The following is a 16,894-nucleotide window of genomic DNA, read 5'->3' on the forward strand; positions in this document are numbered from 1 at the left end:
AGTTTGCTTTCTCCTCCAAGACTTCAGAAAATTGCACAAGATTTGTTGCTGGTTTTTCAGCTCTGCTGCATCAGCAGATCTGGAGGGAACAGGGCAATGTTCCCACACGTTGCCTGTAGCTCAAGAGAGGAATGTTGTTCAACCAGCATTCTCCCTCTGGTACTAAAGTCATAAAACAAAACACAGGCTGGAACGGTGAGATAGGCAGATGTTTAGCACTCCAATTTCAATCTTGCAAATTTCTAGAAAACCCCACATTAAAAAAAGTTTGGAACTTCTACCCCAACCTTCAAGGGCCTGTTCCCTCCCTAGTACTCGCTATCCCACTCTCACAACAGTCATAAAGTTAAGAATATGCAGCCATGTGCATGTTTCTCTGCCAACACTGATTCAAATTAGGGTTGCCAACGTCCAAGTAGGGCCTGGAGATCTCTTGGAATCACAACTGATGTTCAGATGACAGAGATCAGCTCCCCTGGAGAAAATGTCTGCTTTAGAGCGTGGACTCTATGACATTATATCCTGCTGAGGTCCCTCCACTCCCCCAAACTCCACCCTCCCCAGGCTTAACCCCCCAAATCTCCAGGAATTTCTCAACAGATGGAGGTTCTGTACCTGAGCGGGAGGGAGGAGTGGTTTTGGGAATCCGGCTCCCTACCCTGGACAGGGCCCTGTTGGTCCTGGCCCAGAAGGTGAGGAGCCTAGGGGTGACTCTGGATTTCTTACTCTCTATGGAGGCTCAGGTCGCCACAGTTGCCAGGTCTGCCTTTTACCATCTTCTGTAGATCAGGAAGTTGGTTCTCTATCTCTCCCCCCAGGACTTGGCAACTGTGCCCCATGCAATGATCACTGGTTGTGACCTTTAAAGCCCTATGCGGCCTGGGACTGACATATCTAAGGGACCACCTCTACCCATATATGCTCTAGAGAGCCTTGCACTGAACGAACCACCATTTGCTGGTTATTCCCGGCCTGAGGGACATTCATTTAGCTTTAACCAGGGACAGGGCTTTTTCCTGCCCTGGCCACGGCCTGGTAGAACATGCTCCTGATTGAGACCAGGGCCCTGCGAGGCCTAGTACAGTTCCACAGGGCCTGCAAAACGGAGCTGTTCTGCCAGGCCTTTGGGTGAGGTGGTTGGCATCCATTAATTGGCCTACCTGCTGCAGTTGCTGCAGTTTGTGCTACTGATAAGATCTTTATAGCTCAGCTGCAGTCCAATTGTTCCCAGTTTTAGAATTGCTGAATATTTAATTAAAGAATTAATCCTCAACTATGCCCATCTTTTAACAGTTTCAACTGTTTTTATTGCTTAATATCTACTTTAAATTGCTTATTGATTGTAATTTATTGTTGTAACCCACCTAGAGTCCGCTTGCGGGAAGGGCGGGATATAAATCTAAATAAATAAATGAAACCCAGAGTTGGCAACACTAGTTATTTTTCATAGTAATCAATATATTATTTATATTAATAACTATGAATTATTCAGGGGGGCTTTTTTGCACAGGTAATAGGGCTGTACTGTAATTAACTGATTCAGAAAGATGCTTCAGTATAGTGATAGAGCCTGTGGGCTATACTACTGTGTACTGTCTGTGGCTGTAAGCATGCTCCTACTATGTATCAGCTTGTACTCTGTTTAAGAATTGTTTCAGCACCGTTTCAGTTTTCTTCTGGTTTTCAGATTGCTGCAATGCAAACTCTATTGCATTGTGTACTGGATGTCCCATCCTCTTAATCATATTGACTTACATAGTGTAATCCACCTTGAATTTCAGTGAGAAGTAAATAACTTCAATTTTAAAAGTATTATCTGTAAGGGCCCTGTAACAGTTAAGATTAAACCAGCAGGGCCTCTGGATGATATCTTTTTCAGCCAGTGAAATCAAGAAGGGCCAGAAATTATGGGGGAGGGGATTGGAGGGATTGCAGTTATACCCATTCTTTGGAAATGGGTTACAATTTAAAAACAACATCTTGCCTTTGGGGAAAGAAAAAAGAGTCATAAACCCTTTATTTCTAGGCTCCTATTGAACTAAAGAAGTATTGTTTAAATTATGGTATGAATTGATACATTGGCTATTTTAAATCTGTGAGTTTTAAGTTGGGTTTTGGTATTGTATTTTTTAAAAAATCAGTGCAATTTTGTATGATACTGTGTTGCTATATCAAAGCCTTTGCTGCAAAAAGCAGTCTATAAATCTTTTAAATAAATATAAATATTGCCAGTAGGGATGGGCATGAACCTCATCATGAACCTAATTTTGTCATGAACATGGCCGGTTCATGGTTCGTGAGGCCTCAGTTTGTAAGATAGCCTTGCCCACAAACTGCCATGTTTTTCACGGAGGTTCATTAGGTTCGTGGCAGTGGTTTGTGAGCCAGACACACTGGCAGTAATCAATAGTCAAAACAACTGGGGGGATGGACGGCATCACCAGCTGCCCTTGCTGTACCTGCCCATTGACTTGGTTTTCCAAATCGCCCCCCTCCCCCCGTGCTAGACCTCCCCCCTTTTTGCACTTTGGATCGTAAGATCCTTGACTTCTGTGCCTCTGGGCACCCACCCGCCAGGCTTGGCATCACCAGCTGCTCTTGCTATACCTGGCCATCAACTTGGTTTTCCAATTTATCACCCCCCTCCCATGCTAGACCTCCCCCCTTCTTGAAGAGGGGCATCCTGAGAAAGTCCACTGCGAGTTTGTTGTCTCTAGCTGTGACTTCCCCAGAGAGCACTTTCCTGGGGGCACCTGCTTTGGGGGGCACTACTCAGCCCCTCAAAGCCAATCTGAACACAACTTTGAGGGCAGGTAGAGGGGCTTCCCAGGGAGGTCCTCTGCAAGTTTGATGTCTTTAGCTCACCGGTGGGCTGTTTGACACACTCCTAAACCTGTGGCTGTGATTTCCCCAGAGAGCACTTTCCAGGGGGCACCTGCTTTGGGGGCTGTAACTCGGTCCCCGTAAATCCAATCCTCACCAAACTTGGAGGGCGGGTAGAGTAGAGTCAGCTGGAGACTAACTGCGAGATTGTCATCTCTAGCTCATGGGAGGCCACTCCACCACTTCATGAACCTCACAAAATGAACCAGTTTGGTAAATTGGAAGGTTCGTGAGACCCCCACGAAGCGGGATGAACCTCAATTTTCCCACTTTGTGCCCAACTCTAGTTGCAAGATCTCTTAGCTACATTGAAGAGATCAAGACCTCTCTTGGGGGCTTGCACACTCCTCCCCCTTCTTTGATCATGTGTGAATTTTTTCTTTCCTTTTTAGAGGTAACCATGGCACAATATTAGGGCTGTGCTAGTCGGTTTGCTAACAATGGTTAGCTGTAAACCATTCAGCCACAGTTAAAAGTGTATTTGTAAGCCATAGTTACCACCATAACACTGGTACAGACATAATGCAAACCATCATTCATTCCTAAAATGAAAAGGAGGACTTTGCAACTAAGGTTAAGCAAACAGTCAGCATGATGGCCCCCGTAGCCCTTAAAAGCTACTGACCTGCCAGCTTAAAGAATTTTAACAGATGATTTGCCTTGATTATCAATTGTGTTGAAACATGTTTGTCAGGAAACATTGCTGAAGGTAGGGCTGCTTAACACCGATTGAAAAGAAAGAAGCATCAAGATGTGGTGATCGTTTGAATCCTGAGAGTGTGGCTGTAGGACCAGTCTATTTAATGGTTTGGCTGGATACACAGACCAAGTACTGAGTCTCTATGAACTAGTTTCTCAAGCACAAAAATGACCAAAGTGTATGTGAAGACACAGGAGGTGTTGCAGTAAGTTTGGGAAAGTAAACTATGATTTTTGATTGCATCCTTGGAATGTTGAGCATTGATCTGTTGAGCCACACCATCTCGAGGGAGGAAGTAGGGAAATACTGTGATTATCTGATGCAGCCTATGCTGAAATACAGATTTCCAGCAGCATTATCAGAACCCCAAAAGCACAGCCCCGTTGTAGACTGGCTCTTACCAACTGGGCAAAGGTTTGAGTAGGATTGTGAGAGCCAGTGGTAACAGGAGTATCCCACAGTTGTAAGTGGGGTGCCTGTTTATTGTTATGGCAGTAGGCTGAGAAAATACATGATGTATCCTTTTGGAGTGGGGGTAGCCAGCTTTTTCTTTAATGAGAGATACTTCTGAGTGATGAAAACTATCCCAAGCAACTTCGCTGCTCATGGAAATGGACCTTGCACTGACTGACTTTGATTTCTCTTTGCTTTTTAGAGCACCATTGAGAACAATCGGTGGCTGCAGGAACAGCTAGTCCAGCTGCTGGCCTCTTACCATCACCTAAACGCTGCGGCCACTTGGGCTCTTCACTACAGCCTCCCTGAGGACACCCTGCCTTGCCAAGTGGCAGATGAGCTGAAAGCCCTCAAAAGTCAAGAGAGGTAGAAAGAGGAGAGAGCAAGCACACCTGTCTTGGGGTCTTTGCCTAGTGTGTCAAGGCTGGGGGGGGGGTTGCTCTTATTCCAGGGTACACCTCAAACTCAAGACTTGTGTGCCCTTTGCCTCACAGTTCTCCCTCTGAGGTGGAGGACATCTCTATGGGTTATTCCCACCGTGCCTTTAGGGAGGCAGGAAATAGTTTTTTTTCCCCTTCCTGTTGGCGCCTTCGGAATATCCCCTCCCCAGTTCTGTTCCTGCCTCTGTAGGGAGCAGCAGCAAGCTTCTAGGCTCTAGCTGTAGTCTCTTTCACTTTCCCTTCTCTAGCAGTCTGCCTTGCCCTTCTTTCTTTTATACCTAGTCTGAGTTCCCTTTTTTCTCCTTCTGTACTTCGATCTCTCCTCTGCCTGTTCTTTTCTCTCCCTTGGAGCAAAGATCAAAGAGGTCTCAAGACCTGAAGAGAGGAAGGCCGTTATGGCATCGAAGGAGATTCCTGAGGAGTTCTCCTCAGGCGACGAGGGACAAGCGACCGCCGCAACCGCGGCAACGCACAGCTTCTCCGGGACGGATCGGCCTTCGCGGCACGATCGAGCGCCCGCAACCAAAATAATCGATTCGGCTGCAGAGCAGCGCGGCCAGAAGTGGCCCCTATTAAGCTTAAACGAAGAGCCCGCCATTCCGTTGGCGCGCTCGAGATCTGACGGCGGCCATTTTGAAGGTACGGATTCGGGCCTCGGCACCTTCCAGGGCAGCATTATGGGAGCCGCGGGGGCAGTTGGTGGGCGGCTTGGCCTCTCCCAGCCCGTATTGCTGCAACACGATGACGCAGCAGCTGACCAGCAGAGGGGTAAGTCCCCAGATCTGGCGTTTGCAATTCAATCGGCAGAGCTTATGGCTATGATCAGACAGTCTCTCCAACAGGAGTTGGCTCATATGCGACCCGCAGTCCCTTCTCCTCAGGAGCCAATCCCCTCGGGACCTCCTCATATCACCTGGCCCACTAAGGCAGCAAAAAAGCCCCCCCCCACTCCCCAGAAACCCAGAGGAGTACAGGTGGAGGGAGGAGTTGGAATCACCTGCATCTTCCATTGATGGCAGAGAGGAGGGTGAATTTTTGTCTGAGGAGGAGGAGGAAGAATTGAAGCTTCCTGAACTGTCCAACTGTTTTTTCAAGGTAGAGGATTATCAGTTTTTTCTAACTAAAGCCATTAAAGCTCTTGACTTACGTGACGTGCCTCCATCTGAATACCAGAAGGCGGCTAAAGCCAAATTTAAGTCTAGATCTGGAGGCAACTCAGAGTTTTTTCCTCCAGAAGAGATTACTGAGAAAGTCTTCCCATTCCCTGAGTACTTTGAGCGACAACTTCGCTCGGGATGGGATAAACCCATGGTGAATAGGCAGTTTCCTGCATTAGCCAAAAAATTGTATGCTTTACCTAACTATGCCAATGAGCTCTTACAGGTGCCCCCAGTGGATGGTCCGGTGGCAGCAATCCAGTCATCGGGCTTGGTGTCCGAAGATGGGTCCGGCAACCTCAGAGATGCAACGGACAGGAAACTGGAAGCAACGCTGCGGAGGATTCACGAGTCGGTAGCCATGATGGTGAAGGCAGCGACGACTGCCTCCATTGCTTCTCGAGCAGCAATAGTATGGCTGAGGAAGCTCACTCAGATTATTCCTGAGAACAATCGCAGCGTGCTGGAAGGAGTGTTGCGCGTTCTCAAGGCCAACTCGTTCACTGCAGATGCCACGCTTGACATCATTTCCTTCGCATCCAAGGCCACTGGCTCCACGGCGGTGGGCCGAAGGCTACTCTGGCTGAAGGCTTGGCAAGCTGACTCGTCATCCAAATCAATAGTAACGGCATACCCATTTCAAGGTGATCGCTTGTTTGGGGAGGCACTGGATTCCATTCTGGTAGAAACCAGGAACAAAAAGAATGCCATGCCCAGGTCTCTCAGACGGCCTGATACACGAAATCAGTCCTTTCGTACACAACATACGTTGCCCAGATTTCGACACGACTTCAAAAGGTCATCATGGGAAACCTTCAAGCAACCTTCCAAGCGTGGGTCCTTCTCGTCCCGTTTCCGCAGATCCACCTTCAACAGGGGTGGCAGAGAAGACAGAGATTCTAAACCTAAACAGGCACGACTACTCCACTTTTCAAAGACTTGGAGACAGAGATTCTAAACCTAAACAGGCATGACTCTCTACCCATACCGGTCGGGGCACGACTACTCCACTTTTCAAAGACTTGGTCAGAGGCACAGGCGGATGCCTGGGCAGTGGACGTCGTGTCCAACGGATACATAATCGAATTTCTACGATACCCACCAGAGAGATTCCTCAAGTCGCCTACAAGCCGATTAGAGAACAAGAGGGCGCTAATCAACAGGGCTGTACAACACCTGCTAGACATCGAGACAATCGAGCCAGTTCCTCCTGCGGAGAGAGGCCAGGGAGTTTACTCCATATTGTTCTTAGTCCCCAAGCGCAACGGGGATTGGAGGGCAATATTGGACTTGAAGTTCCTGAACAGATTTATAAGATTACGTCATTTTCGCATGGAGACGCTGAAGGCGGTAGTGGACTCCCTGTCTCCGGGCGAATATCTAACCTCCATCGATCTCACGGAGGCTTACCTGCATGTACCTATTCATCCATCCCACAAGAAATATCTTCGGTTCTGCATACTCAATCGACATTTCCAATATCGAGCACTTCCGTTCGGCCTCTCTACGGCGCCAAGACTCTTTTCAAAGTTAATAATCAATCCTATCGTTCATCTCAGAGGACAGGGGATTCATGTCCATCCATATTTGGACGACCTGCTGATCCGAGCCAACAGCCAGGCGCAAGCTGTCCAGAACACAGACAGGACGCTGCAATGCTTGCGGAATCATGGATTCAAGATCAACTTCGAGAAAAGTTTTCTGACTCCAACACAACAGATAGAACATCTGGGTGCCAGGATAGATACAGTCCGCATGGCACTGTTTCTCCCAATCTCCAAGGCCAAAAAGATCAAAGACTTAGCTTCCAGAATTTACAGCAGCAGGACTTCTCCTCTCCTGGAGCTGGCCAGCCTCCTTGGACTCATGATTGCCAGTCTAGACATGTTGCAGTGGGCCCGCATGCACTCCAGACCCTTACAATTGTTTCTACGTCCTTACCAATTCCACATCATGGAAAAGAAGAATGTTCCGTTGCAGGTGACCCCAAGGGTCAAGGAGAGTCTTCGATTGTGGACAAGTCTGAACAACCTTCAAATGGGAAAGATCTTTTATATCAGCCATTCCAGAGAGCTATTCACGGATGCCAGCCTCCTGGGCTGGGGGGCAACGCTGGAGGGAGTTCCAGTCCAAGGGATCTGGTCAGCCACAGAGAAGAAGCTCCCCATCAACTTACTGGAACTCAGAGCCATTCATCGCTCCCTAATTCATTTCTCTCCCCGACTACAAAATCAGCATGTGTTAGTGAGGACGGACAATATATCAGCCAAAGCTCACATCAACAAACAGGGCGGGTCCCGCTCCTCACAATTACACAGGGAGGCAATGAAGATTCTATCCTGGGCGGAGAAGAACATCATTTCTCTAAGGGCAGAGCACATTCGGGGTGTCGACAACGTACAAGCCGATTGGCTCAGCAGGATGACCATCCTGGAGGGAGAATGGGCTCTTCACCCAAGACTCTTCGAAGAAATAGCACTCTGCTTCGGTCGGCCGCTGGTGGATTTGTTTGCGTCTCCAGAAAACCACAAGACGCCCAGGTACTTCTCCAGGTATTTCCACCAGGGAGCAGAGGCGACGGATGCCCTGACGACGGCGTGGCCACCGGGACTGATGTACGCTTTTCCGCCGTTTGTTCTAATCTCCAGAACTCTCCGCAGAATCCGAAAACTTCGAGCAGAAGTCATCCTGGTTGCTCCGAGCTGGAGTCGTCGGCCGTGGTTCTCAGCCCTTCAGGAACTAACGATTCTTCCGCCTCTGAAGTTCACGGTCTCTCCGGACATGTTGTCCCAGGGGCCGATGTGGCATCCAGACCCAGCATGGCTATGTTTGACCGCGTGGCGATTGAGCGGGACGCGTTAGCCAAACAAGGATATTCTACCTTGGTTCAGGATACCATAATGTCTTCCAGGCGTCAATCCACTGTCCGAATATATAACACCACGTGGAAGGCATTCGTCCGTTGGTGTAGACGAAAACAGATAGACCCCTTGAAGCCGTCAGTAGCCTCTCTTCTTGCGTTTCTCCAAGAGGGACTGGATACAGGCTTAAAGGCGTCAACTCTACGCAGACAGTTGGCCGCAATATCCACAGTTTTGCCATCCCTGGAAGGTTTCGGATTAAATAGACATCCGCACGTCCAGCGTTTTCTTCAAGGGGCAGCGGTCAGAGCTCCTCCACAGGTTCATCGATTTCCTACTTGGAAGTTAAACGTTGTGTTGAACGCCCTTACCAAGAAGCCGTTCGAACCTCTGCGAGAAGTGGACTTGCGATGGCTGCGAATGAAGACGTTATTTCTCGTAGCCATCACGTCGGCCCGCAGGGTGTCTGAACTAGGAGCCCTGTCCGCTAGATCATCGTTCTGCATATTTCATAAAGACAAAGTGGTGCTTAGGACTGATCCGACATTCCGACCTAAAGTGACATCTGCCTCATCTTTCCCAAGACATATGTCTGCCTACCTTTTGTCCCCATCCCAAACACCCGAAGGAAAGGGTTTGGCATACTTTGGACGTCAAGAGAGCACTCAAAATTTTCCTGGCAAGAACGGAATCTTGGAGGAAAACGGATTCCTTGTTCGTCAATATTTCCTTACCACATAAGGGAGAGAGGATGTCGAGATCGGCCATCAGTTCGACCTTGAAGTCCTGCATTGTGGAGGCCTATCGGGCTTCTGGACTGGAGGTTCCCAATGGAATAACAGCTCATTCCTTAAGAAGTGCAACAACGAATGCCGCCTTTGCTAACAGGGCTTCTGTGGAGGAGGTCTGTAAGGCGGCCACGTGGTCCTCCATATCATCCTTCATTAGACACTACAAGATTAACACCTCTGCTTCGGCGGATGCTGCATTTGGGAGAAGAATTCTTCAGCAAGTCGTTGCACTAGAAGAAGATGACAACCCACCCAAGTAAAATGGACACTGCTCGGGGAGGTCCCATAGAGATGTCCTCCACCTCAGAGGGAGAACGACCATTGGTACTCACCGTGAGGGGTCCTTCTCCTCTGAGGTTCAGGAGGACATCTCGGCCCTCCCTTTGTCATCTTCTTTGCTAAATTTCCTTTGCTGAATTCTTCTCTCCATTTCTTCGTATCCTTGTCCTGCGTGTTGCAGGGTTTTTCTTTCTTACAGTTGCTAAGGTTAAGCAGGTTAATCTACTGTTTAAAGTTATGTTTTCATAGGGCAAGGTCCTTTTTTCCTCTTCGGCTGCTAGCACTGCTTTCGGAGTCCCAGAACTGAGGAGGGGATATTCCAAAGGCGCCAACAGGAAGGGGGAAAAAAACTATTTCCTGCCTCCCTAAAGGCACGGTGGGAATAACCCATAGAGATGTCCTCCTGAACCTCAGAGGAGAAGGACCCCTCACGGTGAGTACCAATGGTCGTTCTGCCCTAAGAATGGCTGGTTATTTTTTCAGTTTGTACTCATAAACATAATTATGCTATTAGCTCAAAACCTTGTGCGTTGGAGAGTAGGAAATTATTGTGTTCCTACCTAATGAGCACCGCAACCCTAGAGTCGGATTCGACTGGCTTTCGAGCAAGGGAACCTTTACCTTTACCTTTTTACCTCCAAGAAGCGTACAGTCTAAATCACAGGTGGACTATATGATATTGCCTTGTACTCAGTCAAACTGTAGCTCCATCTAGCACAATTGTATCTATTCTGAATGGCACTGGCTCTATAGGATTTCCCCCCAGCATCTGCTACCTTAGATATTTTAACAGGAGAAGACAGAAGAACAAAGAAGAGCAAGGCTGGTTCAGACCAGTGGTCCATCCAGTCCAGCATCCTGTTTCGCATAGTAGCCCATTTGGAGGGCCAACAAACAGGGCATGGAGGCCAAGGCCCTGATACTGCCTCCTAGCACAGGTATTCAGAAGTTTGCTGCCTCTGTGTTTGGAGGTTCTTTTTACCCACCGTGGTGTCCAGGGTCCCATCCCCACACTTACCACCAAGGAGACAGAGGCCTCGAGACCATGCCAAGGAAACCATCCAAGGAGGGCTGCAGAAGCCCAATGTAATGCTGCAGGAGCAGCTTCCCAGCTCACCACAGCACCTAGAAAAGGCTGGCCAGCACCAAACGCACAGCAGAGGCATGAGGAAACAAGGGTGGCAGAAGAACAGCAGAACCCACCACAAATGATGGCCCTTTCCTAATGTGTTGTGGGAGCCAGGAAGGTTCTTGGGAAGGGCAGGAAACAGCCTGCAGTGACCTCCTTAGGCCAGCAGGAGCCAGAGGAGAAGCCTTATAAGACTTCCCATGGGGGAGGGGCAGTGGAAATGGGAACCCAGGCAGGCAGCTGCTTATTGGGCTTAGAACCTGCCACTCCCATAGTAGGTCCATACTGCAGGATAGAGGGAGGGAGTGAGACCAGACCCACTCCCAGGCAGCCCTTTAAAAGGTGTGCCCTGGGAGAATGAGGGAGAAAGGGTCAGACCTCACCTAAGGTAACTAGGGAGAGGTTACTGGCAGGAGCAGGTGTTGTATATCCCCTCCTCCTTCCTCTTTTCTGAGGTTCTTCCCCTAGGGCAAGCCCTACTAAAGGAACTCTGGAGAAGTATACAGCCCTGGACTTCAGCCTGATGCTGGAGTCTGACACATGGCTAGTAGCCATTGATGGACCTGTCCTCCATGAATTAAAATAATCTATGCTCATGGCCATCACTATGTCTACTATCAGTGAATTCCACAATTTAATTACTGGTGGAGTAAGCATTTCCTTTTATCTGTTCTGACCCTATTGCCCATCAACTTTATTGAGTGCCCCATCCACTTTCTCTAACCCAGTTATAATTTTATAAACCTTCCATCACGTCTTCCTTTAGTAGTCTTTAGAAACTGAAAAGTGTCACATCCTTCAGCCTCTCTGTATAGAAAAGGTGTTCCAATCCCTTAATAATCTTGGTTGCTTTCTTCTATACTTTTTTCAGCACTGCAATATCCTTTTTAAGACATGACAATCAGAACTGTACAGAGTATTCAAAATAAGGCAGTACTGTAGCTCTATACAAGGGCATTACAATATTGGCCACTCTATTTTCATCCCCTTTCCTGATAATCCCCAGCATGGAGTTTGCCTTTTTCACCACTGCCACATTGAGCTATTACAATCCCAAAATTTCTATGGTGAAAACAGAAGATTCATTCATTTTCTCCCCTTTTTCCTTAAGCAGTCCTTTCATTCCTTTGTCACCCAAAGGCCCTACTACCTCCTTAGTCTATTTCTTGCTCCCTCCTGAAATATTTGAAGAAAAGTATATTGCTCGTCTCAATGTTTTTAGCATCCGCTCCTTAGATTCTCTTTTTGCTCCCCTGATTGTCAGCTTGCATTTTTTTGCCAGAACCTGTGCTTTTTTCTGTTCACCTCATTCAAGACAGCCTTCTACTTTTTAAAGGAAGCCTTTTTGCATTTATGGCTTCCTTGACTTGGATCGTTAATCAGGCAGAAATCCTTTTAGACTTGGTGGTACCTTTCCTGACTTGAGCTATGCATTCTATCCAGGTCTCAACTAATGTAGTTGTAAATAGCTTCCAGGCATCCTGGAGGGATTTGACTCTTAATTCCCCCTTTTAACCTCCTTCTGACTGGACCCTTCATTTTTTGTAAAGTTCCCTTAGACAAGGGGGGGGGAATAATCCAAACAATCAATAATGCAACTAAATATTTGCATGTTTTGCTACTTATTTTTGTATAATTGTTTGCTTGGCTGGTCCCAAAGTAGGACCCAGAAGCTATGGCCCGAAAACCCCCACCCCCTCCACCACTTTGGCTTCTGGAAATTGACCAGGCAATAGCATGAAGCATATCTTCACAAGCTTAAGAGCCAGAAGCCTGCATTTTGTTTTCAAATTTAAATGAAAGATATGTTTCTCAGCAAAGTGGAAATCCGGCCTCAATGCCACATTTGCAGAATTGCTCAGCTTGCACACAGCCCTGTTCAAGAGGCGTTAACTGGCCTGTTCCTCTGCATACGGAGACATCTCATACTCCTTTCCAATTCCCATTGCTTTACATCCAGGATATTCCCAGAAATGCAAGGGGGCTTCACACACCTTTGCTAAATATTTTTGCACAAATATTGACTGTCTTGTGTGCACACAGACAATCTGTGCGAATGAATGTTTGTCCTGCCTGGTGCTGCTGCCCTGCTGAATTAGTCACACACTCCCCTAAACACAAGGTTAGCAAATATTTTTTCAAATAATAAATCCCTGGATTCAGCCAGTGTGTGTGTGTGTGGGGGGACTGGCCAGAGGCTCTTGCAAATGCATGAAATAACCATATGGAGGAAGAATGTTACAATTCAGCCCACAGATGTCTTGATGGCATCCCCTGTGATAATGACTTTGAGGCAGAATAATCCAAGAGGATATCTTAAGTCACCCAAATCGAGTAGATATACGTCTGGAGAAGAGATCTCTTTGTGAATGGGAGCAGGGATGAACTGAAATGAATGGGCAGTAGACGCAGGACAGGCAAAAGTGAATACTTCTTTGCACAAAGCAGAATTAATTTGTGGAACTCAGTGCCACAGGAAGCAGTGATGGCAGTGATGGCAACTAGTTTAAATACCTTTAAAAGGTGTCTAGACAGACTAATGAAGGGTAGCTTCATTAGCGGCTGTTAGCCATGTTGGTTAAATGGAACTTCCATTTACACAGGCGGCATAACTCTGAGTGACACTTGCTGGAGGAACAGCAATGGAAGACTGTTGCATTCATGCCCTGCTTAATAGGCTTCCCAGAAACATGCGGTCAGCCACAGTGGGAAAACAGGATGCTGAAGTAAGTGGACTTGATCCATTTAGGCTCTTCTTTTCTTATCTGTTCCAGGCCTTGTACAAAAATATTTTGAAATATTCCAAGGAAATTTGATTGGCAATAGAATAATAACAATTTAAGTTCATAGTTGTGGTTTCTGTTTAGTCCCACATGGGACTGCGCAGTTGCAGGCCAGCTGCAGAAGAGCTAACAAGCTTTCTAAAAGATCTTTCTAGAGCCTTTGAGTGCTCCTCCCTGCCCTGTCTCAGTGTATCCCTTTTCCCGCCCAAAGGGTCACACGAAGGGGGCAGGGCGAACACTCTCCCCTCAGTTCTCCCTTTGCCACCATGAGGACTATGATTGACCTGAAACGGTAAACAGCCCACAGCAGGGAAAGGAGGGAGGGATGTTGTTGTGGGTCAGCCAGGGCTCAGTGAGAGGGAGGACTCCTCAAGAGAAGAGGAGCCCCGTGTACCCAACTCTGAGTCAGCAGAAGCCGGCAAACAGTTGTGGCATTCACATAGCTCTGGTGGTCAGTTCAGGAGAATACTTCTTCATACAAAGCTTAATGTGCTTGATTTACAGGTAGGGCTTTGGGCTGTTCTCCCATTTCCTTTTTCCTAAAATGGTTATCTTTCTGTCTTGATTGTGTAGAGATGATGTACTGAAGCAAAAAGTGGCCAACTGTGAGGAGTGGAAGAAGGATCATTATTACCAGCTCTCCATCCCCAGGGAAAATGTCCTTTTCCTGTCAAAGTGGGAAGAGGTGCAGAAATGCAAGGAACATGTGCTTCAGGTGGGTGCTTTACATCCAGGGGTCGTTTCGTAGAAAAAGAGCTAGGGGAACTCATTAGCATAATTCATTAGCATATGCCACACCCCCTGACATCACCGGAAGTGTGTCATAAGGCCACACACCCCGCCCCCAATGGTCCCGGCTGCCGGTGGCGGCCTTGCAGCTCCACTGCCGAGCCCCATGAGGGGCGGTGGACCTGCAAGGCCGGCGGGAGTGCAAGGAAGCCCCACGAAGGCCCTCCCAGGCCCCAGGCAGGCAGGGGTGGGGAGAGGCAGGGGGGAAGCAACTTACCCTCCCTCTTCTCCTGCCTCCTCCTGGCGGAATGAGGGCCGGAAGCGGGGCGGCCGGAAGCAGAGGGTGGGGCTTCGTCATGTGCCCCGCCCCCCGTACCTCACCCGGGGGGACTGCGATTCCCCGCGACCCCCCCCCCGAAATGACCTCTGTTTACATCCCTCTGCGCTCTTTACTTTGGAGGCTTCAGGTAAGCAGCACTGTATAAAAGACCCCATTTCAAAAACAGCCTATATGAACATGTGAAGCTGCCTGATACAGGCTCAGACCACTGGTCCATCTGGGAAAACCCTTCTTCTGCCTGAGACCTGAAAAGCGACTGCTAGTCAGAGGCGACAGTATGGAACAGACCAATGGTCACCTGAGTATAAGGCAAGCTTTTTATGTTCAGATATAAGTTATTTAATTCATTTCTCTCAGCATGTTAGTGTTCCCTGGCAGTTCTTAAATTAATTAATGACATAACAAGTATAGGAATGGCGGATCTCCAGGCTCATTAATAAATTGCAAAAACAACAGCTATAACAATGCAGTGAATTCTCTAACACGTATCCAAGATGCTTACTCATATGGCAAGAAAATTGTCTTGATTTACAACATGTACACCAAACCATTTCAAAACAGTCTCTTCCTCATGGAGATCGTTGTTCTTTAAATACAGCACGCTGAATACCCAGTGTTGTGGCTTCACCTGGGTTCACTTGGGGGGGGGGGCATTGTCATATAGGAGAAGCTTTGTTGCTCTTGAGGGTGGGGAAAAACTCATAGGTTAATTAGCAGAAAAGACTGTGTGTGTGAGCATGAGGTCTGCTCCCGATAGCTCCCTGGGGATAATACCAAGGGGAAAGTAATGTCTGAACATTACTTTACTGACCAGGAAACCTTTCTGGAAAAAGAGAGTTACTGCCAGTAAACATGGAAGAATTCAGAAGAATAATGTTGACTACAAGTGCTATTTCTCTTTTTTTCTCTATCATCCCTCCCGTCAAGTAGGGTATGGTTGGAAAGATATTGAAGCTAAGCAGGGCTGAATTAGATCCCTGCCTGAGTCCAACACCATGTATGCTCCCTTGTGTTCCACAGTTTCAAGAAAAGTGGAACATAAATATGTCCTGTACCTTCATTTTTATGCTATTTTATGTACTAACTTGGCTCCCACAGGAAGCTGATATTTTGGTTTTTCCTCTTGCAGCCCGGACAGGTCATTGGGATTGACATGGAATGGCGACCATCATTTGGTACTGTGGGGAAAAAATCGCGAGTCTCGGTGGTCCAGATGGCAGTTCATGACCGGGTGTTCCTCTTGGACATGTTGCAGCTCCTCAAGCAGGATGGGAAGGATGAGGAGGCTTTATCCTCCTTCTTCCAGACCCTTTTTGCTGATCCAACAATCACTAAGTTAGGTAACAGCTGTTTTCTGCTATTACTTGGCTTTCCTGGCTCTCTTGAGTTGTCAAATGTGGATACGTATGCCTTGTACCCTTATTGGTAGCCTGTGCCAATCTGGTAATCAGGGATCAGATTGTCCTGGCTCTCAGATTTGTGTCTGGAGAACAGGGTATCCAGAAACTGATGCTGAGGACCCTGGGGCTTTAATCAGGAAACATAGTGCGCTTCCATGGGACTGAAGTGTTCAGGCCTTCCAAGTGCCATTCAGTTGAGAGATGTGCACCATCAGCTCCTGTAATTTGCTAATCACATGGTTAGCAGCCAGTAAGAAGCTTCTGACTTAGTCAGAGCCCTGGAATAAGTACTAGGATGCCTGACCTTGCCAGGCCAACATAGCAGGACCTTCTCCTTGCAGCATGTTTGGTTCCCATTCAAGCTATGTGTCAGATTCCAGCTGTAGGCCAGAGCTCCAGCAACCAAACTCAAGGACTCTTCAAGTCTGGATTCAGGTGCAGCTGCCTACTGCCTGATTCAGCCTGGCTCTTGACTACAATTTTTGTGGTGTTTCTTCAGGCTATGGGGTGGCTGGAGACCTGCACAGCCTTGCACTTAGCTGCACTGCTTTTAAAGATATGGACAAGCATCTCTGTGGAGTCCTGGACCTCTTGGCAGTACACAAACAAGTAAGGATGAAAAGGCTGAATTTCCCCTCTAGAAGATGTCTCCAAGCTTCCTTAGTCAGGCATGATATTCCAGAATCCTCTGTTTTGCTACTTAGAGAGGAAGTAGTCCTTCTCTGTGGTGGATAGAAGCATCTTGAGAAGGGATTAAAATGGGCCCTATCCAGATGCACTTTACTTGTCCACTCAGCTGAGGAACAGGGTTGTACACAGGCAGATCTGTGTAGATTTGCAGTTGTGACTTTTAAAATCTTTTCTCTGTATCCATCCCCATTTTACTCAGGTTTTTTTTACCATTCATGCTACTTATCCACAATAGTCTTGTATACACACACAAGAC

The 16,894-nt window shown here is 47.6% G+C and overlaps 1 protein-coding gene across 1 annotated transcript in view; it reads left to right on the forward strand.

Annotated features, from left to right (window-relative positions):
- Nucleotides 1-16,894, forward strand: part of EXD3 (exonuclease 3'-5' domain containing 3) — a 217,408-nt gene that overhangs the window by 58,114 nt on the left and 142,400 nt on the right. The window contains exons 11-14 of the mRNA XM_015416778.1: nt 4,239-4,405; nt 14,053-14,194; nt 15,678-15,888; nt 16,448-16,557. Of these exons, the coding sequence (XP_015272264.1) occupies nt 4,239-4,405; nt 14,053-14,194; nt 15,678-15,888; nt 16,448-16,557 (630 nt within the window). The remainder of the gene's footprint in view (nt 1-4,238; nt 4,406-14,052; nt 14,195-15,677; nt 15,889-16,447; nt 16,558-16,894) is intronic.

This window comes from Gekko japonicus, unplaced genomic scaffold (genome assembly GCF_001447785.1).
Source record: "Gekko japonicus isolate JY-2015 unplaced genomic scaffold, Gekko_japonicus_V1.1 scaffold140, whole genome shotgun sequence".
Lineage (NCBI taxonomy): Eukaryota > Metazoa > Chordata > Lepidosauria > Squamata > Gekkonidae > Gekko > Gekko japonicus.